This window comes from Sebastes fasciatus, chromosome 17 (genome assembly GCF_043250625.1).
Source record: "Sebastes fasciatus isolate fSebFas1 chromosome 17, fSebFas1.pri, whole genome shotgun sequence".
In the NCBI taxonomy this organism is placed as follows: Eukaryota; Metazoa; Chordata; class Actinopteri; order Perciformes; family Sebastidae; genus Sebastes; species Sebastes fasciatus.
The window spans coordinates 22,295,204-22,321,006 of NC_133811.1; the positions used below are offsets into that span (position 1 = coordinate 22,295,204).

Genomic DNA, 25,803 nt, shown 5'->3' on the forward strand with positions numbered 1-25,803 from the left:
ATTTAAGGTTATGGTGCTAACTTCAGTTGACATTTATGCTCTCGTGAGAATGGACAAAAGAAGGGGCAGAGACAGAAAGTGAGACGTTAGGGGAGAAAGGAGTGAGAGATGTGCTCTTAAGTTTCTTAGTAGTCACAAGTCAGTTATAAGTTTCTTAGAAATAAGTCATCTGTGATGACTGAAGAAATCTTAGTTGAGTAAGACCGAAACGACCGATAAGTTGACCAATCGACTAAGAGGGGGCAGCCCTCTGTATCTCAAATGTACATGGTAATTGTTGGCACTATAAAGTGACTGATGTTATCCACCTTCAGAGGACATTTGGTGGTGCTGGTGGTGTATGGTGCTACATGCTGACTTCAGTCAACATTTATACTCTCATGAGAGTGGACGAAAGAAGGGGCAGAGACCGAAAGAGAGAGACGTTAACGGAGAAAGGAGTGAGAGATGTGCTCATAAGTTTCTGAGAGGTCATAAGTCAGTCATACGTTTCTTGGAAATAAGTCATTCAGCATTAAAAAAAGCTTAAAAAAAGACTAATAAACTAAAGAAATCTGAGTCGACTAAGACCAACCGACTAATCTATTAAGAGGGGGCAGCCCTAACTGTGACCACGTAGTTTAAGTGCAGAACATCACCCAAGCCAAGCGGTTTCCTAGCAACGACATTATGTTAGGATACTAAACTTGCTTAAAGCGGGAGGGATGACTCACGTAAAACAAATCTCCTCCAATCGACTGTTATTTACAGAGTTATTACAGGATGGAACTAAATCAAGTTACTAAAACAAATACCAGAGCCACTTTCAAGAAAGCATTAAAAGAGTATCTAATGCAATTAACTGCATAAACAAACAATGAATGATTCATCTGGCGTGCTATTTTGTTTATTTTTTATTTTTTGTATGTGGTGGCTTAAGGTTTGAAATATGTATACCTCACTGCATGGAATTTTGGCATATTTTATATATAAGGTAATGTGAATAACATTTTTGTATGTGATGTTTGAATGTATAAAATTGTTTGAGACTAGCCGGAGTCATGGCGTCAGCTTATGGGGATCCTAATAAACTAATAATAACTGCAGTAGACCGTGTAGGCATGACAATATATTTTTATTAAAACCAAGACAGTGACCTGTAATCATAAGAAACACAAGCAGCACCAACAGAACAGTAACAGATATATCGTAACAGAAACAACACGTTATCTTTACAGTAATGAGAAGGTTTTGGCAAATAGTTAAATATGCATTTTTCATTTGGAATAATAACAAAACAACTTGTTAGTTAACACTTAAAGCAACTAAAAAATTAGCGTCTGACAAAGTCGAGCCAGTCAGTTATGGGTCAAATATTAGAATGGCAACAATTCAGTGTTCAGACGTGGCTCCTTTGTAAACACAATGTACATGATCGGAGTCATTTAAACATGGGAAATTATCCAGGTTTGAAGCTTCCTACTTGGCAATCGGCTCGTCTTTTAATACAAAAACAAAAGAAGCATTTTCCCTGTATTCGCTGATACTCGGTACGACTGCGCTAAATTTCAAACAGCTTCAGCATCTTGTTTTTTTTTCACATTTCACATCATCTTTCTGTTTTCTTGAATCAACACTCACATGTTTTGTTGACTCCTGGTTTGGCAATGTAGCTAACTTGTCCTGTACACCTTTATAAATTAGACAACACCACCTCCGCCTCATGCACATGCCCTGTTGTTCAGCTGCTCAGGGGGAGTAACAGACTCACTTTACCCCCACAATCAAACTCTAACCACCTGCAGGGAAATAAATACCAAACAGATCCCTTATCAAGCTGAAAAGGGCGCTCCACCTCCTTCGTTCCTTACCCTCCCAACCCTTCTCGTCCCTCTCTATCTATCGAGGCGCAGTGAAGGCCCCCTGGGCGGCGCTGGCGGCAGCGTTGGTGGCGGCACTGCGCACGGTCTGATTGGACATGACTCCGGTGGCGAACTCGGCCTGGGCCTTCACAAAGCTGGCATCGGTCTGCCTGTACAGACTGTGGACCTGAAGAGGGGGAAGAGCAGAGCGCTGACACACGATACATGCGGCAATTCATCCTCATATCATGCACATTGTGAGGGGTGAAAATGATACGCAGAACCCGATATGGTGGCTATTCTCCGGACCGTTTGTTATCTACTGACTGCTTCATGACAGGTGGGACCACCTGGGCACGGCGGGGTGCGAGTGTTTCCACAAATACAGCGTGACCATTTTGATTTCACTTTCTTCCCTTGACTTCTTTCAGGAAATGTGACACTACATCATGTCACAGTATCTCCTAATGTCTACCAATCATTTTTAAGCCTGATTAGAACCATTTACAAGCACAGTGCACATCAATATTCAAGTATTATTTGACCTAGATTAGTCCTTTTACTTATTGTGTATGTGTTTTATTATTTAAATTAGTACTTTACATGGATAAACAATAATGAATCTGCCTTTATGTGTGTGCCTGCATTTCAAATACTATTTTATTAAATCCAATTTCCTTTTTTTTTTCAGAACTATGCATGGCCTTTGTGTTAACAATGAGTGCTAATATGCGCACTAGTATCTTGGTTATATTAAATATAATATTTAGAGTATTTCAAGTATTCCAGTTATTTCATATTCTGCTTCATAAAGGAAGTTTAAATTAGTCTGACCTAAGTTACCGTGGAAATGTATCCCTCCAGACTAGCCTGGTCCAGTTCTGGTTAGTCTTCAGGATTAGCTTCACCTCCGGTTTACAATCTGCCTGACTAAACACTGTGTTAAAAAAAGGTTCCTCCCCATCTGTTCCTCTTTACTTTTTACTGCTCTGTGAATATTGGTCTGTTCGCAGTACAGGTAAAATTTACATCTTGCGTAATTCATTGTATTGTGTTGTGCAAAGGTGCGTCATCAACTCAAGTTACATAGTAGTTAGTTGGTAAAATAAAAAATATGATGGTGAATCATGAAGAAGAAGCTAAATCCTGAGTTGTCGACACAGGGCAGTTTAAAGAGCCAGAAAACAAACTTTATCCTGAGAAACAAGTGGCTTAGATGTTCAGGATTTCATCATGTTCCTCTGTGTCCTCCTAGTGCCCCTAACAGAATTTGCAAGATTTCACCAGGCAGAAGGAAAACAACCAAACAGAGCCGAGCAGTCTCTACAGCAGCTGTCAATCACTGCTCCAGACACTCACAAACTCTGATCAAACTGTCAAACTAGGCAGCGCTGATCCAATATGAACTAATATTCTGTTACTGTAATGCCTATTTCTCACCTCAAATGTTTTCAGAAACATCTTGCAGTGTACTGTTTAGCTGTAAAATGAGAATGTTTGCTCCGGCCGGTGGGCGGCGCTTGGTTTTGGCTTTTCAACATGGTGGCCGGGTCACAAACTCTCTAACAGTACACTAAAATATGTTTCTGAAAACATTTTAGGTGAGAAATAGGCATTACAGTAACAGAATATTGATCAGCGTTGCCTAGATTGACAGTTTAATCAGAGTTTACGAGTTTTGCGAGCAGTGATTGACAGCTGCTTTAGAGACTCCTCGGCTCTGATTGGTTGTTTGTGTTCGGGCTGGGTAACATCTTGCAAACACCATTAGGAGCACTAGAGGGAGGCAGAGGAACAGGATTATTTTTTTCACAGATTATCTGCCTCATGCACTACTGTCAGCATATAGTGACAGTTTTATAAAAATAAAATTTTTATCATATTTGCTCAAAGTTACCTACTGCAGCTTTAAGACCCTCCTGCTGCCAGATGATCAGAAACTATAGGATCCTGTTATGATCCTGTTTGTAGGGACTTGAATAACCAGGTTTCACACGTTCCATATAAAAAACACCACATCCTGAATTAGATACAGCGGATAGCGTGACTGAAACCTTGTCCAAAAAGCAACCGTAATTTGAGTCACTAGCTGTGAATTTTTCCCTGTATGTAAACAAATTTATTCAGTTTTTCACCTTCTTCAGCAGGAAAACCCCCATGGCGGACTGGGCAGTGAAGAGGACGGCGTTCATCATCATGATGGCGCCGACGGCGACGCTGGAATTCAGAGCAGCCAGGCTCACGATCCACCCGCTGAGGGGAGGAGACAGCGAGACAGGGACATAAACAGAGGGAAGAAACTGTCTTAACGCAGAGATGGTTTGGTTCATTAGTCATACCTGAAACCCCATCCAGGGATGCCGATGGTCATGATGACGGAGACGACCACTTGGGCAAAGAAAACGAAGAAGAAGACAAAGAAATTGAAGGAGCTGTCACTCCTAGAAAGAGGAGAGAAAAAAAGAATTAATGTAACAGCTCAACACCATTTATGTTTTATGTAGCTGGCATAGAAAAGAGCAAAAACAGATGGCGGTACACACCTGAAGGCTTTGTACACAGGTCGGTACCAACAGACGAAGGAGCAGGGGGTGAAGAGGAGGTTCCAGAGGATGGCGAGGCCCAGGCCAACACCGACACCACCCGACTGGTCCACGCAGAACATGGCCAGGGAGGAGATCAGGTTGAAGAGCAGCGTGCAAGTGCAGACTGGACATTGATAAAATAGGAGGAGGAGACAAGAGGGATGAATGGGAGCGGTTGAACAAGAATGAACAGCAGTGCAGCCTGAATGTATAGATCGAGTCTTTGTTGATTTTATTACAGAGCTGTGGACTAGAACACAAATCCAACACACCCCTCCCCACTGGGAAGAAAGAGCCAACTTGACAGGACTTTGGCTGATGCAATATGACGCCATTTATTACCTTCCTTTGCCTGCTGCGAAGGTTTGGAGCTGGCTCTTTCGGCTGTCCCTCGGTCCCGGCGCAAGACTGTTTAATTCAACTTTTGATGTTCGCCCAATTCCTCTCTTATGCGGTTACTTTCTGCCTCACTTTCTCGCCCTCTTTCTGTCTCTCTCTCTCTCCGTCATTTTCAAAATGATGCCAGAACCCAAAGACATATTTGTGAACATGTATGTGACGCAGGTTGCTTCTGAAATTCCATACTAACACGCTATTCAGTACGCTAAAACAGTAGTATGAAACCAATATTGCATACTATTTTCTGTAAATATCCCACAATGCAATGCGGCAGTGGCAACAACGTTCATAACAGATTGTTGACGGACAGCTCTGTAAACTCAGTAACGCTTCAATTTAAGTGCAAGTATAAGATTTCACTCTGAAAGGCATAATATATATTTTTTTAAATAGTTCAGACATTGATTCTCACAAATCATCTTGGTCATTTGAGGTTGGCACAGGTTACCATAGTTACGCATCTCCAACCGGAAGGAGGTTCTCATGAAGTGACGACGTAAATCACTGACGCTAGACTAATTTTAGACCACTTTGACTTCTCCCCCGTTGTGCGAGCTGACGGGTTGTGGAGAATAATTACGACCTGAAGCTTTGGGTCGCTTAATAAGAACAACTTACTTATATTCAACCATTTGAAATGGTTCTTGTGTGCAGTAGATGCCTCAGGTGGAGACAGCTGAACCCTCTTCACATTTAGGTGGACAGTAATTTCAGTTGGTTCCTGCCAAAGTCCTCCATCTGGCAGTTAAGTGTCAAACATTCCAGCTCGTAGTCCAGACAGAACAGTAGGAGTCACACGGACATGAGTCAGCTCTAGGTTCAATTTCTTAAGTGATTCTTTCAGTTACAAAAACCACCACCTTCCACTGATGCATCTTAAAGGGATAGTTCGGGTGTTTTGAAGTGGGGTTGTATGAGGCACGACCCCAGTTTGGAGAAGCAGACAGGAGTTACCGAATGGAAGCAAAGCAATGCACTGATGTGGAGGGGGCCGGCTGCAAAGCGTATTTTAAACACCCAAAGAAAAGCTCACCAAAAAAAAAAAATCTATATCAGTTTAAGTGTACGTTATATTTAGAATATTATCCCCCCTTTATCTTACCCCACTTCAAAACACCCGAACTATCCCTTTAAGTGTCACACCACACCACCCAAACCTCTGGGGGAGCTCTAACACCTTAATAGTCATGTTATGACTGTGATGTTGCAACAATGATGCTGGGAATTCACACAACAACGCATAGTAAGAGTTACAGGAACTCACACATCCAGAAGTAATACATGATGGTGACGGTGCGCTGGAAGCGCTGAGTGATCTCCACATTGATGTCCTGGTAGAAGCAGGGACCCACCGGGCAGAACGACGGCAGCGGGGGCCAGTTATTCTGACGTGCTGATGAAGAGAACAGTGGGAAAACATCACTAACAGCGATTTCTTTTGAAACTACTAAATCAATAACACATTTAGGCATCCTAGGTATTTATTTCCTTTCTCTTACTAGCTCCAGGTCCCAGGCTGTGTGACTCCAGCTCCCTCTCTCTCCTCTCCAGCTCCTGGGCTTTCTTCTCCAGCTCCTCCTGCTTCCTTAGGAGCTCTGCTGTGGTAGCGCTCGCCGCAGTCTAACACAGCAATAACACAAAGTAAACGGTGCATCAGAACTGCTTGTCACAGAGAGAGGTTGTGTATGTGTCATAAATAATGGGAAGGATTACGTAAAGGATGTGCAGCAACAAGTGTTGCATTGCAGCGTGGATACCTGGGAGCTATAGGAGCCATAATTGCGAGGCTCGGTGGGTGTCGTCCTGCTGGGTGGGGTCTGTGCAGGCACAGCTGGAACAGAGGGAGAGGTGGCTTCATACGGAGGTGGAGGCTGGAGAAAAAAACAGACATCATTAATCACATTCATGCATGCACCACTTACTGCACACTGAAACTAGCTTTAATTTTTTTTTAAATTTTACTGACATTTAAAAAAAGAAAAGAAAAAAAGAAAAAAAAAAGAAAAATGATTTGAATAATTTTTACAATCACAATATGTTTAGATCTTTATGTCTACAACAAAATGTATAAATCACTAACAAAACATGCTGGCAAAATCAAAACAAATCACAATTAAATAATCCATTAACGCAATCCAATAATCCTTTAATGCAATTGATCTTCCGGTAGTTGTAGCAGGCTCAGTTTTAAAGCTAGAGTGAAGGTATTGACATCATAGGAAACTAGAATCCCTAAGGAATCCATTGGTACCAACCATGTCATATTAGCTTATCGCGAAGGAGGCTAAATAACGCTCCAAACTTATAGCCATTTTCAAAGAGGTCCCTTGACCTCTGACCTCAAGATATGTGAATGAAAATGGGTTCTATGGGTACCCACGAGTCTCCACTTTACAGACATGCCCACTTTATGATAATCACATGCAGTTTGGGGCAAGTCATAGTCAAGTCAGCACACTGACACACTGACAGCTGTTGTTGCCTGTTGGGCTGCAGTTTGCCATGTTATGATTTGAGCATATTTTGTATGCTAAATGCAGTACCCGTGAGGGTTTCTGGACAATACTTGTCATTGTTTTGTGCTGTTAATTGATAATAATTGATTTCTAATAATAAATATATACATACATTTGCATAAAGCAGCATATTTACCCACTCTCATGTTGATAAGAGTATTAAATACTTGACAAATCTCCATTGTTCTCATGAACTCAGTTCGAGGTGACAGAGATCAACTAGTTCAGTTTCAAAAACAGTCAAATCCGAGTTTAGTTCCCGTTGCTGCGGTATTTCCCAATATCAACAGCTCACAGGAAGTACACGTGGATCCAAGCTGTTTCCTAGCAACAAAACTACCAATGACACGGTCCATAACTTAGGCCCAAGCTGTTTCCTAGCAACAAGGACACTAAACTCTATGACATGTATGTCACATGGCAAAGTGTATATTTTGGTCATTTTAAGACACAAAGTCTGTATAATGAAGTTCATTCATGTGCAATCCAGTCCTCATTAAAGCTGGATAACCAGCCTTACTGTGTGTCAACTGGTTTGGGCTATTTTAATACGGATATAATGTCAGTTGATATCTTGCTCCACTAAAGCACGAGGTCAGCTGCCGTTTTATTACACACTTTTGATGTCTTGCAGAAAGGTTTTTCTAGCCTGGCTACAGACAACTGAACGGCCACCATCGTCTGTGATTTGTTCATCGAATCAGACAAAATTAATCAAGGAAGTGAAACGAAATGACTTTCGGTCTGATTATCAGGCTACGGAAGCTCTGCAGCGACTCACAAAGTTAAAACGCAGTCAGCTCCTTTATCTGTAAAACAATTAAACAGACAAATCTTTAGCTTATTTTTGTTTTCAAATTTTAAAAAGCACTTTTTATTCACAATTTATTCAAAATGTTCTCATTCACTACCACGAAAGGCCCAAGATTATTCATTAGTTTTTATAACCTCCGTTCGCTTGTCTCTGGAAGCAGGCTGATAAGACATTGTAAAACACAATATGCAAGCTACAAACTTTCAAAATAAACATTAAATTAAATGGCAATTCAGTCTGATTATCTGTAGGGCTACAGTAACTATTATTTTCATTGTCGATTAATCTATTGATTATTATTTTGATTAGTTGTTTGGTCTATAAAATGTCAGAAAATGGTGAAAAATGTTGATCAATTTTTCCCAAAGCCAAAGATACACACATATATATTATTTATATATTTTAGATTTCTGATTGATTTATGTTGCTTACTTTATGTTTGCTTTTGGATTTTATGTTTGTTTGTTTACTTTGGTTGATTATATGTTGTTTGTATTTGCTTATGATGTTTATTGAGGTGAGATTCCTTCTACTGTATAAGCCCCTTGGGGTTTTTTTTAATCTCACCTGCACAATTTATTTTCTTTTGTTGTTGTATTTCTGCTGCTTTGTTTTATTGTGCGAACAAATAAATCTCAAATCTCAAAAAAAAAGATGATGTCCTCAAATGTCTCGTTTTGTCCACAACTCAACAATAGAGGAGTAAAGAAATCTCTGTAATCAGACAATTTTTTCTTTTTCTTAAAAAATTACTCAAACGGATTAATTGATCATCAAAACAGTTGCCGATTAATTTAACGGTTGACAACTAATCAATTAATCGTCGCAGCTCCAATTATCTGGCTACATTTTTGCAATTTCGTGCTTACAAAATTGCTTACATAATTAAATCTTAAATGTATTATGTAAATTCAGACAAACATAAATGGATGATGTATGCAAACAATACTTGAAAGTATTTTTTGTGGAAATGTGCCTGATGCTGAATATCAATAATAAATATATACCTGTACATTTTTGCCCCTATTCTTTTTTTTTTAACACAGAGTTTATTTCTGAATTTTGTTAATACAACTCTGACAATCCACTGCACAAACATGTTTGGACTGATAGATATCCCACCCATGACAATACCCAGGGCACTGAAAAAAAACAACTGTACAAAAATAAATATAAATAAATACACACAAATATTCAAATAAAATAAATAGTAAAATATATAAATTAAATAAAATAAAATTATATTAAAAATAATTAAATAAAAACAAATAATGATAAATTGTTAGAGGTCTAGTACAGTACACCCTATCATCTACCGCACTAACATGCATAAAACAAGCACAGGAGTTAAGCCGAAGAGTTGGACTCAAAGACACATCGGGGGTCCTTCCAATGTTTTGTTTGAAATATATACACACACATATACTGTATCCTATTCTGTCCTTTTGCAAAAGAAAACATGGCAAGGCAAGCCTCGGCATAACACTGTTGTGTTTTCCATTATGTGTAGTACATCATCAACAATCATCCCCTGTTATCTCACAGATAAGACACATTACTCACTGCAGTAGTATTATCAAATGGGTTGTAAAGGTCCAGTGTGGCATATCCTGTGTTGCTGCTGTGTTGAGTCACTGCAGGGTCCTATTATAACAGACACAAAAAAACAAAGCAAAAGCAAACAAATGGTTATTAAATTTGCATTATTTGTTTGACTTCCTTCTGCAACATTAATCCCATCACTTTACAAACCTGAGTGGTTTCTATTGATGCATGCATTGTTAATATTAGAGAGCTACAAGTGTGCAGAGATGAAGGCCCTGAATAAAACCACACACACACACACACACGTCACATGAGCAACAACACGCCAGCTATTACACACACAGAGCCAACATCAATGACTTGCACTCATCAAACACACACCATGAAATATTAAGATTTCATATCACCCACTTGGAAAGGGTTGTGGTCGTCCATCGGCTCAGGAAAGCTGGTGTATTTGGACATAATCAGGTTGTTTTGGAGGAAAACAGAGCTACCCCTTCTTGCTGCTGATAACGTCACAGGGAGAGAGGAAGTAAAAGGTGTCTGCAGATTCAGCAGATAAATGTTTTTTTTCTCTGATATGAAAGGGCGGGCGGTGTAGTCGGTTTATCTGTCAACTAGCTACCCGCCCCTCCGGTGCTCATCTCCTCCAGCAGGTTAAACAACAATGAACACGGTGATCAGGTTGATTTGTTGATGTCTGATGGTTGTATTCCTTCTATATGGTGTTTGTTTCTCTCCTCCAGTCCTGTCCTGGCTGCCTGGCTGTCAGGATATCTGGATACTACAGGTGTCGCCGTGTAGCTAGTCCTCCTCGGATAGCAGAAGCAGATCCGTTATTTTCAGAGAGAACAAACAGCCTCGGAACAGGAAGTAACCAGCTGAAGACTCCGGTCGGTCATGTGACATCTGCTGCGGCAGAGAGAGAACCACGTGGTGACACGAGGGGGCGTGGCCTGCATGAAAGAGTCCAACAATTAAAAAAAGAAATTAAAAGAAAAATTTAATTAAATATATAAAATAAATTAAAAAACGGTTATCACTATGGATGACCACAAGAGTCACGTACAGACTCCACAACCAGCACTGCTCCCAGTAGACCACTTACACACCAAAAACCTGACAATAACCTGATATTTTCAGGTGGAATTTCATTCATAAATTCATTCTCACTGTGCAATATCATTTTCCACTTGTGCAATTTTGTTAATAGTCTGTTTATTGTCAATACTGTATATACTGCTCCTATTTTTATACTTCCTTCTATTTAAATGGTTAATATTTTGTTTCACTTTGTTTAGCTCTTTTTTTTTACTGTGTTAGCTGATGCTTCTTGTTTTTTGCATCCCCTTTGCTGCTGTACACTACACATTTCCCCACTGCGGGACTTATAAAGGAATATCTTATCTTATCTTATCTTAAATAGTAATAAAGCATTTAAGCGATTAATACCTAATTGTACAATAAATATAGCCATTAAAGGTCCCATATCGTGCTCATTTTCAGGTTCATACTTGTATTTTGTGTTTCTACTAGAACATGTTTACATGATTAAATGTTTAAAAAAACAACTTTATTTTCCTCATACTGTCTGCCTGAATATACCTGTATTTACCCTCTGTCTGAAACGCTCCGTTTTAGTGCATTTCAATTGAATTGCAATGGAATTGCGTTGCTAGACAACAGTTTAGGTCCATGTTTACTTCCTGTCAGCTGATGTTTTTTACATACACTGCAACAGGAAAATAAACTGGGACACTTTTAGAGTGGTAATGTTTAAAACCGTGTTATGGTCTATATACTGTATATTTGTGACATCACAAATGGACAGAGATCCTAACGGCTTGTTTCAAACGCACAATTTCTGAATACGGGCTGTGTGTATTTCTCCGTATATTGAGTGTTTTGATAGTTTAACAGTATTTATATAGCACCTAAACCTGTTTTAGACAATTATTTTATACAATTATGCATGTTGCATTTGATTAATTCACTGCCAAAATGTGTTCAGATTTGTCATTGACTCTTAGAGAAATTAATTGTTTACTTTTTGCTTATAAACTATTGATCTGTGAATTAAAAACATAATAGTTTTGACAAATACTCAATACATAATCATAATTTGGGAACCTAACTCCACTTTTAACATTTTGCTGTAGCCTAGATGTACTATGTCTGTTGGTTTGATCTCAGTTTTTGCCTGGTGTTTATGTAATTGTTGGTTAATATTCATATTTTGCAGTTTTAAAAAGAAACTTTCCTCCTTTTCCAGTAGATGTCACTCTTGTGTATTAAAGGAATAATTTCCCCAACACTTCTCTGAGCTCAGCTGACTATGATTTTCAGGAGGAATGTGGGATTTGAACCGCAGGTAACTGTTCAGGTGCAGCAAAATAAACATGAATTATTTTAAGCTTATTTTATTACATCGGACACACGTCTTCAAAATTAATCTTGAATCATTGATGCCTCGAAAAATGTTGCCTTCATGCAATTTATTAGATGTGAATTTCTTAGAATTGTTGGAATTGGTTCTGGCTTGTTCAGTATGAAAGGTGCATGCTTAAAGGACCTTTTCATAGGTTTTTCTTCTCATATATGACCCCTGGAGTCACATGTTGAGCAGCACAAGAGAGGATTACACCTTTAGTTTATACACATTGCATGGCCTAAGGCCCTTGTACAGTCCAGCCTGGTCTCTTTTCATTCTCCTCTCCTGCAAATCACATGGGGTCACATGTGTGAGGGCAGTCATATGATCCCTTTACATACACATAGGTCAGAATGTCACGCATGCATACAGTACTCACACAGTCGTGTTCATACACATACTGTACATTTTGGACCCCGCTGTTATTTACGAACAGATCTTCACACATGTCAACTGTCTATTTATGCACGAGTAGGCATACATTAACTAACAAATTAATATATATGTAAAGAGTGGTTGGGCGTTCTTTAATTTCCTCTTTAGGGAGCTTTAAGGTTGGAAAAATCATCTGGCTTCATACTGTCTGACAGTATCACATTACAAAGCTGTATGATGTTTACACTAAGTGAAATATTCGAATCCAGGGCTCCATATTTTTTTTTACGGCTGCACTATTTCATCAAATGGAAATGTTCTAAATCATTTTAAACACATTTCTCCAAAATTCAGTCTGACATATTTGGTACAGCATCTCTGGAAACTTTTGGCTCTCTAGAATTAAAATTTTTGCTCTCTGGCTTTCTTCATGTTTATGCCACATAAAGTTATCTTCATATTTCTAAAAGGCCTCTGAAACAATCTAAAAAACATCTTGTGTCTTATGTGATGGGCATTTGACAGATTAATTGACTGATTGATGAAAGTAATGAAGGTACATAGTTAATGTCCATAATACAGGGCTGGTAATTGTAGGTACAACTTCTGTTTTAAAGTTCAGACTCTGTTTAAAGAGGACCTATTATGCTGTTGTGCTTTTTCCCTTTCTTTTAGTGTGTTATATAGATTTGTGTGCATGTAAAAGGTCTGCAAAGTTACAAAGTCCATGCCAAAGGGAGACAGAAACACTGCTCCTGAACTGCCTGAAACGCCTTGCTTGAAGTCCCGCCTTTTCTTCCGTAACGTGGTGATGTCATCAAGTAACTCATTTGCATAACACCTACCTAGCAGCTAGTCTGGCTCAAACAAAGCTAGTTAGAGCAGAGCTGGAGCGGAGTCCGAAAAGTTTGGTTGGGCTGACCAATCAGAGCAGACTGGGCTTTTCTTGGGGGGCGGGAGCTCAAACAGAGCGTTTCAGACAGAGGGTGAAAAGAGGTGCTGCAGCACAGCCTGTATGAGAAAAGTTAAGCGTTTTTTTAACATTAAAGCATGTAAACATGTTCTAGTAGAAACACACAATACAAGTATGCATCTGAAAATAAGCACAATAGGTCTTCTTTAATATTCTGCCTCTAAAAGTGTACTTCCTAGATCAATGCAACGATTGAGATTAACTGATTTCTTTATGGCGAACCATGAAGAAACAGAGCTCACATGAAGATGACGGGGTGGAAATGGATGTGACATGGATAGCAGAGAATGAGCAGCCATTTTTACAGCCAAATTAGTGATGAAAGCTTCTTTAACTGTTGCAACTGCAAGAGTATGTACGTATCTGTGTTTGTGTTCGTTTGCCTGAACTTGCCCGCAGGCTTCACTCTGTTTGCCGTTATGTCCTGGTCCGGCAGCATCTGTGTTTGTCAGCTGACTCCTGTGACTCATCATTTCCTCTAATTGCTTTGTCATGATTGGTCCAGATGGCCCCGATTCAAACGCTGGACTCGGGGCGCCTCCCTGTCCTAAAACCACAGCATTCCTCAGCCAATCGAGCAAGGCAAGGCTCCATGACATCACTGCCTGAGGAATGAACTGGCATAACAGTTGTGTGTGGAAAGTGACCCGGCTAACAAGGAGGGACTGGCTGCTTTACTGTAGGCTGCTCCTATGAGGCTATAACAACCATCAGTCAAAGGGGTCATTTGGACAGAATCAGGCATCTCATGTATTTGGATGTGTGTGTGTGCGTGTGTGTGTGATGCCAATTTTCTCATTGAGCAAATAGCAGGGAACTTTCCATCCCCTCCAGAGTGCAGTTAATGTGCTGCGGTTTAGATGAGTGCTTACACAATAACATGGTTTTCACTGAGGCCATTGAAAACATACTTTCTGCCTGGGAGACATAAAAGCCTGTACTGTACATGATGAGTGAAGTTGCGTAAGCCATGCATACTTTCTTTCTCGCAGACACAAACTGTATGCAGATCAGTGGTGGAAAGTAATTCAACATTACTCAAATGCTGTTTTGAGGTACTTGTATTTTAATGCTGTATTTCCATTTTCTGTCACTTTTTACTGCAAGACATTTATTTGACAGCTGTCGTTACAAGCTACTTTACAGATTTTGATTTTACAAATAAAAAAATTATTAGTGTATAAAATACAACACATTGTTAATGATTAAGCAAAGATTAAAAAAACAAAAAAACAAATTCGAGCAATTTTGTGTGGAAGAACTTCTTTTTCTTCTTTCCTGCCCCATTAAAGAGGGCTTATCATGCTCATTTTCAGGTGCATACTTGTATTTTGGGTTTCTACGAGAACATGGTTGGTCAACTGGCCCACAGTTATGATTGGTTAACCGAACCAAACTCTTTGGACTTTGCTTGGGTTCTGCTCTAACTAGCTTTGTCTGGGGGCGTGTCAAACTAGCTGCAAGGCAAGTATTATGCAAATGTGTTACTTGGTGACATCAACACGTTACGGAAGAAAAGGCAGGACTTCAAGCAAAGCCAAACTCCCTTTAGCGTGGACTTTGGGGTTTGTAACTTTGCACACAAAACTATATTACACACGAAAGGAAAGGGGAAAAGCACAAAAGCATAAGGTCCTGATCAGACAAAGTGTGTTTTAGCACCCTGTGGCAGCAACCCCTAGGTTGGACTAAATTACCTAAATGTATGTAAAGTAGTTAAAATTAGCTACACCTCAACCTGCCACAATGATGCATCATGCAACAATCTAATAATGAAATACATCTCTCAAAACAAGTGCTTTTAAGTACATTTTGCTGATTATACAAATAAGTAATGGAGTATTTTTACATATGGTATTTGTACTTTTACTTGATTAAAGGATCTGAGTAGTTTCTCCAGACACACATTTACCCACAGAGGTCATTGAGATCATTCATCCCGGCGGAGGCCCAGTCCTCCCGCTGCTTGCTCAGCACTGTGTATAAACTGGGAAGCACTTCAGAGGGGCGCTTGTCTTCACACTGTTTGAAAACCTGGAAAAACCATCACAGCCTGTGAACCGTAGCAGCGCTCTCCTCAGGAAGTGCCTGAGAGACCCCGAAGGTCCATTTTTCACAGCATAGTGAAGTCCGCCTCAGACTGAACCACACAGTTGAGTAAAGGAAAGATTTTAAAGGACTCTGAATACTGTTGAATCTATCGTTTTTCAGCTAACGGTGCTCTCTCTTCACATTTCAAGCATATTTTGTTTGCATCCATTATGTTGGGTTTTTAAGAGGGTGCAGCTGGAAATCCTGCACGGTGCAAGAGGAAGCCAATTAACACTTTGTACCTGGGTGCACGGCCAAAGCAAAAAGGGGGGTGGGGGATTTTTTTATTGAGCTCATTCTGTAAGTAGGTACAGCTGGAGAGGGGAACATTATACAAAGTATAACCTCTCCTCATGCTATGAAATAACTTTCTCATGACCACCCTCTCATTTTCCTTTCCACTCCCTGTTTCCCTCTCGTCTTTGCCAAAATGTCCCTCAAAGCGGACTTTATGAAATATGAATTGTCTTTGGGAGTTTTTAAACTAATTGAGTACATATTGTTGTGAGCTGCGATGACACAAGAGCACACAGAGGACGAGGTAATCGATTGCAAATGGACAAATGGAGAAGGGCGGTGGAAAGGGTGTGGAATAATCAGGAGAATATGAATGGCAGACAAGTGATGTAAAGTGATACGCAGACGGACGACAAGGGAATGGGAGGTGCAGGGAGGAGGCAGCATAAAGAATGAGTGTTTGAAAAGGAATCATCAAACAGTGAATTCATATAAAACAGTTTATTAACATGTTGAAAAAGGGATTTAGAAACCGCTTTTAGGAAAAGGAATGTGTGACATTTTGATACACAAAGAGCGAGTTCAGCTTTGGCGTTATATAAAAGCAACTACTGAGCCAACATCCATCCATGTAAACTGAAGCCGTTTGAGCTCTGACCAACATCTGACTGGCTGGGAGGAGGACGAAGAAGAAGAAGAAGAAGAAGAAGAAAACAAGGCGAGTAAATGTAAACCATGCACGAGGCACAAAACAGGAGTATTGTGTGACCGTCTTGAAAAGTGTTTCCTCATTCCCTCTCATAAACTCTGGTGCAGACGACGTCCCCTGCTGTCATTGTCTGAAAGAAAACAGCAACAAAAGGACAGAGTTTTAACTTTTACCACCACTTATTAATAAGACACATGTTATAAAGGTTGTAATTAATGAAAAAAAAGCAGGAAAACTCCCTTGTTGTATCCTTTAAGCCTGTGTTTTCAAACCTATTTTCCTTGAAGCCCTCCCTACTTGTATCTGAGAGATTTTTTTTATTATTGTAGTTAAATAAATGTAATTTATGGTGTTGTTAAATTGCTGCTAGACCGCCCAGTTAATACAGGTGCATGCCTCCCTTCGTGTGCGAGAAGGCAAATAGGTTTATAGCGCAATGAAAATGTTGTTTTTGAAAGGCTAAACGCCAACAAATACGGATTGAAGCAGAATATTTTGTTAGTTAAAAATGTTGTGAATTCTTGAAATTATTACATCTATCTTTTTTTCTATAAATTTTGACTTTTGGACTTTCAACGATCTGGAGTTATTGTAAATGTTTGGATAACACGAGTCACAAATAAACCACCACTGGAATCTAATTCTACTAATAGTATAGTACTAATCATGATAGTGTCGCCTGATCTTTATATGCAACTGTGCAAAATACCGGGTTCAAACAGAATGTGGCCTACGAAGCAGCAAAAAAATATAGCTTTTTAAATACACAGACTTTTATATAAATTATCCAGTAAGTGTGCTATTATGATTTTAGTTATATGTGAGCAAATCTATTTTGACCACCTCAGAGAAGACAAATCCTGGCGTCGCCCCTGTGATCTTTGGCGCCCCCCTAAAGGGGGCCCAGACCCCAGGTTGGGAACCACTGCGTTAAGCAGCTCCCAGCTCAGCCTCATGTTAGACTTATTTTACTTATTTTACCTATTTTACCACCTGGCAACCTAAAAGGGGTTCTTATTTATGGCTTATAAATGATCTATATAAAGCATTAGTAAAAAAATTCTCAACCAACCCCTTTGTGAATTGGTGCTGTACACTAAATAATTACCAGTATCAGTTCTCCATCGTTGGTCAGCTCTCTGGTCCACGCCGTTTTGGGCCCATCGCCTTTCTGTAAAGTCTGTTCACAGCTGATCTTGCTGTCTGTTTCCCACTTAGGAAGACTCTGCAGGGATTCATAAGAAGAAGAATATTAATCATTTGAAGCTGCAGTCGGTAACTTTGACCAAATACGATAAAAAGCTATTTTTATGAAACTGTCACTATATCCTGACAGTAGTGCATGAGACAGAAAAAATCATGTTCCTCTGTGTCCTCCTAGTGCTCCTAATGGCATATGCAAGATTCACCACGCCCAAAGGAAAACAACCAATCAGAGCCGAGCAGTCTCTACAACAGCTGTCAATCACTGCTCGTGAAACTTCCGAACTCCGATCAAACTGTCAAACAAGGCAGCGCTAATCGAATATGAATCAAGATTCTGTTACTGTAATGCTTATTTCTCACCTCAAATGTTTTCAGAAACATATTTTAGTGTATTAGTTTTAGTGTAAATAGGCATTACAGTAACAGAATCTTCATTCATATTTGATTGAGTTTGCGAGTTTCATGAGCAGTGATTGACAGCTGCTGTAGCAAATGCCATTAAGAGCACTAAAAGGAGGCAGAGAAACATTAATTTTTATTCACAGATTATCTGTCTCATGCACTACTGTCTGTCAGGATATAGTGACAGTTTTATACAAATAACTTTTTATCATATTTGCTCGAGGTTACCAACTGCAGCTTTAAGTGCTTCGGACTCTATAAAGTTATGGAAAAGTTTGGGTTTCATCATAACTGGAGCTCAGTGTGCCAATCGCTGCATGTTAAAATGATTTTTTACGGCCTGTCAGGAATGATGTCCTTCACCACTCACTCAGCATGAAGAAATGAAGAACAGATCCATGTGTTATCACCAGGACTGCCTCTGGAGCTGGACTGAAATCATTTCCATATGTGTCTTCTGTGCGTATAACTCTGGCTAGTAGTGCTGTGCCCTTGGCCTAAATCTGGTATGCATGCATCGACATTATACAGGAATGTTACCGTGCAGGAACGTCCGTCCACCGTGCTCTCGTTGAAGGACTGACCCACGGTGAAGGAGACATGGGTGGTGCGGACGCTGGTGGACGTCTTGATGGACAGGCTCTCGTCCTGCTGGGTGATTTCCACCGCTGGGCTGGAGGCCGCTCTCACTGCGATCTTCCTCAGGAACACATTCACACCTGTTCACACACAAACAGGGCTGATATTAAACTGGCAGCTGAGGTGACAGCATCACCTGTGTTGGTTTTTGATGAGTGGAATTTATATAAGGAGCAAAATCAATCTTTAGGTAATCCATCAAAGTCAATCTTTCAGCACCTTTTTTGACAATGTCACATTATCGCTGTGTGATAATGCAGATATGAGCTAGGAATGTTTCCTTGCTTTACACTCTTTGAAACGATGTCATCCGTCTTTGCTTATTAATTGTCTTCTCAGTTTCATTTCCAACTACAAAGGTTATTAATGCAGTGATTTTTGGCAGTCTAAATGTTTTCAAAACAGTCTGTGGTGCTGCATTGCCAAACCATAATGACATCACTTTGATGAAAAGAATAATAAGGCTGTGAAATGTTCATCGGGATTAATTTCTTAGTCTCAAGTCTCTGCATGCTGTCTTTCTTTTTTACTGAATGAACTAAAACCGAGGAAATGAATCTAAGAATGTATGGCATGCTCCAGAAAATGGTTGCCTTCAGGATTTGTACTTAATGGGTTACAGCATGCAAAACCACTGGTATGGTCTATTTAACCACTAATTACTGTGACATTGTTAAAGACATAGTTCATCCCGAAATTTTAAATTGAGCCATTATCATTATTACCACTCAACTCAAAACTCCACTGAAGCTGGTCTGGTGCTCTGCTTGTTTACGCCCATAGTTCAAGCATTAGAGAAAGAGACGCACATTTGTAGTTGTTTTGTATCTCTATGTAGTCTTTTACGTGTCTTTGTAGTTGTTTCATCTCTTTGTTGTCAATTTTGAGTTTTGCATCTTTTTGTGGTTATACGTCTCTGTAATAGTTTTGCAATTCTTTGTGTTTTTCTGCGTGTTTTTGTGGTTGTTTTGCGTCTCTTTGTGGTTGTTTTGTGTCTCTTTGTGGTTGTTTTGTGTTTTGCATCGCTTTGTGGTAGTTTTGCATCTTTTGTGGTCATTTTGTGTGTCCTCATACTCATTATGTGTCTCTTTGTTGTAGTTTTGCATCCCTATGTGGTTGTCCTGCATGTCTTTGTTGTAGTTTTGTGTCTCTGTGGTAGTTTTGTGTCCATTTGTTGTAGTTTTGCATCTCTTTGTGATTGTCTTGCGTCTTTTATGTCTCTTTGTAGTCTTTTGATTATCTTTCCAACAAGAAATGGTAACGGTCACTTCAAACAGCGGCTCTGGCCTGGTGCCTCCTAACCCCTTGGGCCCATGGCCTGGTAGGCCCATTCTATTATTCATATATAGGTGCTGGGTCAGTAGAGATGTGATGTTTTATAAATGTAAAACAAATGTTAACCACCTGTTGACCCTTTAGTTTCTGCCATAATTCATGTGAACTGGACTGTCTTCAGAAAGATCAAGACTACCCCACGATCTAATTCAGTTCAGACCATATTTGCTCATGGAGTGGTACTAAAGGAGGCAACACACACACACACACGCACACACACGCACACACACACACACACACACACACACACACACACACACACACACACACACGCACAAAGACATATGCAGCCCTAGATTGGGTCCAGGAGGCCCAGGGCATGCAGTGAAGGAAAGTCAGTCTCAGATCCGGCTGGCTGCTGGGGCCCATGTCAAGGCTTAGTTCCGTTTACACTGGCTCTAATTACAACCGCATGAGGAGGACCCCGCTTCAGATGAGTTTAATCTAACATTCCTCCACAGGCTATTTGTCTTCAGATTTTTAATGGATGCCACTGGCTGGCCCTCGTCTGACCTTTCTCTCTCTCTCCTGCTTCTTCTTATAACATACTGTCTCATAAAGCTCAACAAGACCAATATTCCCCTGAACATAGGTTAGCAGGGCTGGAGCAAACCAACTTAACCACAGAGAGCCACTTCAAACCACTTTGGTTCCCCAGTTGACCTCTAAGCCAAGTGGATTTCCAGTAGATAATGCCGCTGACAAGTGATTGACAGGTCTTTGTGCAGAAGATGCTTCCCTTTCCCTTTTGCATTTCAACAATAGAGCTGAATGGTTGATGATAAACCAGCTAACGACATGCTGCTTGACTCTAAACTGGCTTCAAAGTTTGAATTTTGCATGTAAAGCATTTTGATAGAAAATGGAAAAAAAATAATGCAAAACTGTCTGGTGTTGGAAAACTTTTTAGGACAGCTAAACAACTTTATTGTGCATTATTTTTCTAAACAAATTAAATAAAAATAATCTATGTGTGCATTAAATGCATTACTCACCCAGAGCTCTCAAAAGATCCTCGAAATTTTCCGAAGACTTCATTTTCCATTTTCCTGAGAAATCTGTGGTTTTCTTCTCCATTTCCATGCTTTTTTTTTTTTTTTTTTTTTGCAGATTAGAAGTCGGTTCTGTCTGCAGACCCTCCGGTTCGTTGTCTGTCTGTCTGTCTGTCCTGCTCCGTTAACCGGTTTGAGAAGCAGGCTCCGCTGCCTGCAGATGCGCCTCCGTTGATTGGCTGACAGCTCGCCTGGCTGGATGCTGCTGCAGCCAATACAGAGGTCCATACAGAGGTCCAACACAGGGAGGGACTTTCCCCCTCTGAGTCTCTCTGGCTGCAGCCTCCACCTCTGTCAGCATGGTGAAAGATTTGGATACAAGCTGGAAAATGCACTTCCAGTAAGTCCTTTGATGTTGCTCGGATATTAAAGCAGCAGTAGGTAGAAGTGGTGCAAACATGATTTAATAAAGTTATAATTATAAAACCGTCACTATATCCTGACAGTAGTGCATGAGACAGGTAATCTGAAAGAAATCATGAGCCTCTGTGTCCTCCGGTGCTCTTAATGGTATCTGCAAGATTTCACAGCTTGGAGGAAAACAACCAATCAGAGCCGAGCTGGAACCGTGCCGTCTCTGAGCAGCTGTCTATCACTCGCAAACGCCGATCAAACGGTCAAACTAGGCAGCGCTGATCAAATATGAATCAATATTCTGTTACTGTTATGCCTATTTCTTGCCTAAAATGTTTTCAGAATCATCTTGTAGTGTACTGTTTAGCTGTAAAATGAGAAAGTTTGTGACCTGGCAGCCATGTTGAGAACAGTTGAGGAAATACCAAGCACCGCCCACCAGCCGGAGCCGACTTTCTCATTTTACAGCTAAACAGTACACTACAAGATGTTTCTGAAAACATTTTTAATTGGCATTACAGTAACAGAATATTGATTCATATTTGATCAGCGCTGCCTAGTTTGACCGTTTGATCGGAGTTTGCGAGAGATTGACAGCTGCCTCCGTTAAATGAACAGCCAATAGGAACGCTCTCTCTCAATGAAATGACCTGTGATTGGCCAAAGTCTCCCGTCACGGGCTAGATTTTTTAAAGCCTGAAAACAGAGCCATAAGGAGGTGCAGAAGTCTAGTTTTCTCTCAGAACAGTTGTATTACAATGTGCTGAAAGGTTATTATGGATTTTTTGCCCAATGATGCCAAACAGATTGTGCCTACTGCTGCTTTAAGTGTTAATTTTTATTTTTATTTTCAGGTTGGTGTCACCTTAAACCAAATTATTTGACAAGAAGTCCAGAAAATAAGTGATAGGTAGCCTAAATAACTGAGCAATGAAATGAAAAAAAGATTAAACTTTTTATTTAAAAAAAAACAAACCTACAGCCTATCCATGTGTTAAGTTTGCCAAGATGTGGAATGTGAAATCAGATATCAGTGTTAACGTGTTCAGCTCCAGAGCGGGGGATTGTAAAGCTGGTAATGAAAGAGCAAAAAGATAAGACTCACAGCTGGAGGCATCCGTCCAGGAAGGTGCCATCAGCACTTTATCTCTTCAATTATAATTTAAGAGAAGATTTAAGAGTTTGGATACAGACATCCAAACATGCACACACACACACACACACACCCAAACGTACCCTACTTAACCTGATCTAATCTCTACTCTTATCATATCATCACATACATCATCGCAACTGCTTTATGTTATTGTCTGTATGTCTGTCCATCACACCTGTCTCCTAGTCACTTTGTATTTTGAGTAAAATAAAATAAAATAAGATAAAACAAAACAAAATAAAATAAAACTGAATTAAATTAAATTAAATTAAATACAAAAAAAATTATAATAATAATAATAATAACAACAGCAACAACAACAACATCAACAACAACAATAATTTAAGAGAGAGGAGACACAACAGTTTATTTTATTCATTACAATCAAAGAGCACATAGACACAGTTTCATTTACCCAACACATCTGATCCTGTCTTTATCTGAACTGGACAGGGCCGGGTTACATGTCTTTAGGGCTACATGTTTTTTTTTGTAAACAAATGGAGACATAAGACTCTGTTTACCTCCTCAGTGAGGTAAACAGTCAGTGTTTACAAGAACACATCCTACTAATGCCTCAAATTCTACAATTCTTATATTTAGGTAGTTTTGTTTCTTTATATGATGCATTAATTATAATGTAGCACCATCAACGCAATTGCAAATTCAGGATTGTACAACTGCTTTGTATGTAAAGAATGACCAACATTATGTTTTTGTATTGTGTTACTGTAAAAAACAACTAAACTAAAATAAAACTATGAAATTGTCTAAATATTGTAGATTTATGACATCACAAATGTACAGAGATCCTGACGGCTTGTTTCAAACGCACAGTTTCTGAATATGGGCTGTGTGTATTTCTCTGTGGAATCAGGGTTTTGATACTTTCACAGTATTTATTTATATCACTTAAGCCTGCTTTATAATATAAAAGACATGAAAATCTCACTTTTTACCATATGGGACCTTTAAACTAACATTCTGGCAAGATCTTACACGTTGCACCTTTAAACTTCAAATGCTATGGAACTGTACCAATAGGGGCAACACAATGTCCAACTGAAACTTGCCATTTTTCAGTTACTTGAAATACAATGCTGCCAGGAGTATAACACCAAAGAAACCTTCTAAATAAATAGATTAAAGTAAAGTAGGTTAGAATAAATGAATACATTTGAAAAGAAATTCCCCTCAGGCCTACTGATAATAGCACCCTGAGGGGAATAAAACGTATTGGCAGAGCCTCTCAGTGCAAACTTAATTTCCTTTATGTTATAGACTCTCGTTCTGTTCTTTCTCTCTCCCACACATGCGCTCACACACTGCCAGGAATATTTCACCAGGTCTGGATCAGAAGGGATGATTCTGGAAACATGATGCAGTGCATTCAACCAACAAAAGGAGTCATGATGTTATCAGCGCGGGTTGTCTCAAGCATTCCTCCCTGTGGCACCGTGCAGCTACTGTACCCATATAGAGTTACAGCAACGTGGGATTAACCTCATCGGGTATTTTATGCAAAGAAAGTAAATATAAAAGCACTTTTGAATGCAAATTAGACATAGCATCCAGGGCCAGCAGCATTCACCGCTGGCTGACCTCAGACTGGGAACACACAGAGGACGACAGCAGCTCAGGGATGAGAAGAGGAAGAGGAGAATGGCCCTGATGAAAGGATAACACTGGACACCGCTGTCCCTGTTGCTATGACAACGGGTGTAGTTTCATTAATCTGTGATTCCCCCTGAAAGCAATCTCCCTTTATAGAAACTATGATAACTGCTGTTGGGCTCCCTGTGCTGTAGAGACCTGTAGATGTTTGTTTGTCTTTCTGTTTATTCACTTATTCATACATTCATTCATTTGGGAGAATCAGTTATCAAAAAATTGATAACATATGTTTTCTGTTATAAAATGCGTATACTTTTATGCAGGCCTATATTAAATTTTGCCAAGATCAGACCCTGTTATCTCATGAATAAAGGTGACAGGATATGAAACCACACACGCACAAACAGACTTAAAAACAGCTTTTTCCCAACTGCCCAACCTCCTGAACTCTGACATCTCAATGTAATGATAATGTAAATCTACTGTTACGGACATGTGCAATATCACGTTGGTCAATATTTTTCAGAATTTTTTTCAGACATTTTTCAGAATTTTTTTTGGGACATTTTCAGACATTTTTTTTTTTTTTACCTTTTTCAGACATTGTTTCGACTTTATTTTCCAACTTTTTTCCAACTTTTTTTAGACATTATTCAGACTTTTTTCAGACTTCGTTTTTTGATGGACATTTTTTCAGACTTTTTTTTCCCAACATTTTTCAGACTTTTTTTTCCAACATTTTTCAGACTGTTTTTTTCCAACATTTTTCAAACTTTTTTTCAGAGTCTTTTTTTCCATCATTTTTCAAACATTTTTTCAGACATTTTTTTTTTCCAAATTTTTTAGACTCTTTTTTCCAGCATTTTTCAAACTTTTTTTTTTATGGACATTTTTCAGACATTTTTTAGACTTTTTTCAGAGTCTTTTTTTCCAGCATTTTTCAAACTTATTTTTCACAGACATTTTTTTTTTCCAAAATTTTTTAAACTTTTTTTTAGATATTTCTCAGAATCTTTTTTTCCAGCATTTTTCAAACTTTATTTTTCGGAATTTTTTTTTTATGGATATTTTTCAAAATTCTTTTTTCCAACATTTTTTAGACTCTTTTTTTCCAGCATTTTTCAAACTTTATTTTTCAGAATTTTTTTTTTATGGATATTTTTTCAGAATTTTTTTTTCCAACATTTTTTAGTCTCTTTTTTTCCAGCATTTTTCAAACTTTTTTTTTTATGGACATTTTTTCAGACTTTTTTTTTTTCCAACATTTTTTAGACTCTTTTTTTCCAGGATTTTTCAAACTTTTTTTTTCCAACATTTTTTAGACTCTTTTTTTCCAGCATTTTTCAAACTCTATTTTTCTGAATTTTTTTTTATGGGCATTTTTTCAGACTTTTTTTTTTTCCGAACATTTTTTAGACTCTTTTTTTCCAGCATTTTTCAAACTTTATTTCTCAGAATTTTTTTTTTATGGATATTTTTTCAGAATTGTTTTTTCCAACATTTTTTAGACTCTTTTTTTCCAGCAT

At 39.1% G+C, this 25,803-nt stretch overlaps 4 protein-coding genes across 5 annotated transcripts in view; 1 reads left to right on the forward strand and 3 right to left on the reverse strand.

Moving 5' to 3' along the window:
- The window catches only part of lrrc71 (leucine rich repeat containing 71), a 67,382-nt gene extending 57,677 nt beyond the window's left edge, over positions 1–9,705 (reverse strand). For both annotated transcript variants that reach the window (XM_074613094.1, XM_074613093.1), the window contains exon 1: positions 9,696–9,705. The gene's annotated coding sequence lies outside the window, so the exon portion shown is untranslated. The remainder of the gene's footprint in view (positions 1–9,695) is intronic.
- scamp3 (secretory carrier membrane protein 3) lies at positions 1,096–10,601 on the reverse strand. Its single transcript, XM_074613095.1, has 9 exons — positions 10,112–10,601; positions 9,719–9,799; positions 6,583–6,696; positions 6,325–6,445; positions 6,090–6,218; positions 4,385–4,550; positions 4,181–4,282; positions 3,977–4,094; positions 1,096–2,028 (listed from the first exon to the last, which is right to left on the reverse strand). The coding sequence occupies exons 1-9, from the start codon at positions 10,163–10,165 to the stop codon at positions 1,879–1,881; spliced, it is 1,035 nt and encodes a 344-aa protein (XP_074469196.1). The 5' UTR covers positions 10,166–10,601; the 3' UTR covers positions 1,096–1,878.
- A 4,397-nt stretch (positions 10,602–14,998) lies between these two features.
- The window catches only part of celf3a (cugbp, Elav-like family member 3a), an 80,909-nt gene continuing 70,104 nt past the window's right edge, over positions 14,999–25,803 (forward strand). Inside the window, exon 1 of the mRNA XM_074614608.1 lies at positions 14,999–15,003. The gene's annotated coding sequence lies outside the window, so the exon portion shown is untranslated. The remainder of the gene's footprint in view (positions 15,004–25,803) is intronic.
- crabp2b (cellular retinoic acid binding protein 2, b) lies at positions 16,297–21,447 on the reverse strand. Its single transcript, XM_074614614.1, has 4 exons — positions 21,097–21,447; positions 18,668–18,846; positions 17,628–17,744; positions 16,297–16,649 (listed from the first exon to the last, which is right to left on the reverse strand). Exons 1-4 carry the CDS (start codon positions 21,182–21,184, stop codon positions 16,599–16,601), a joined length of 435 nt encoding a protein of 144 aa, XP_074470715.1. The 5' UTR covers positions 21,185–21,447; the 3' UTR covers positions 16,297–16,598.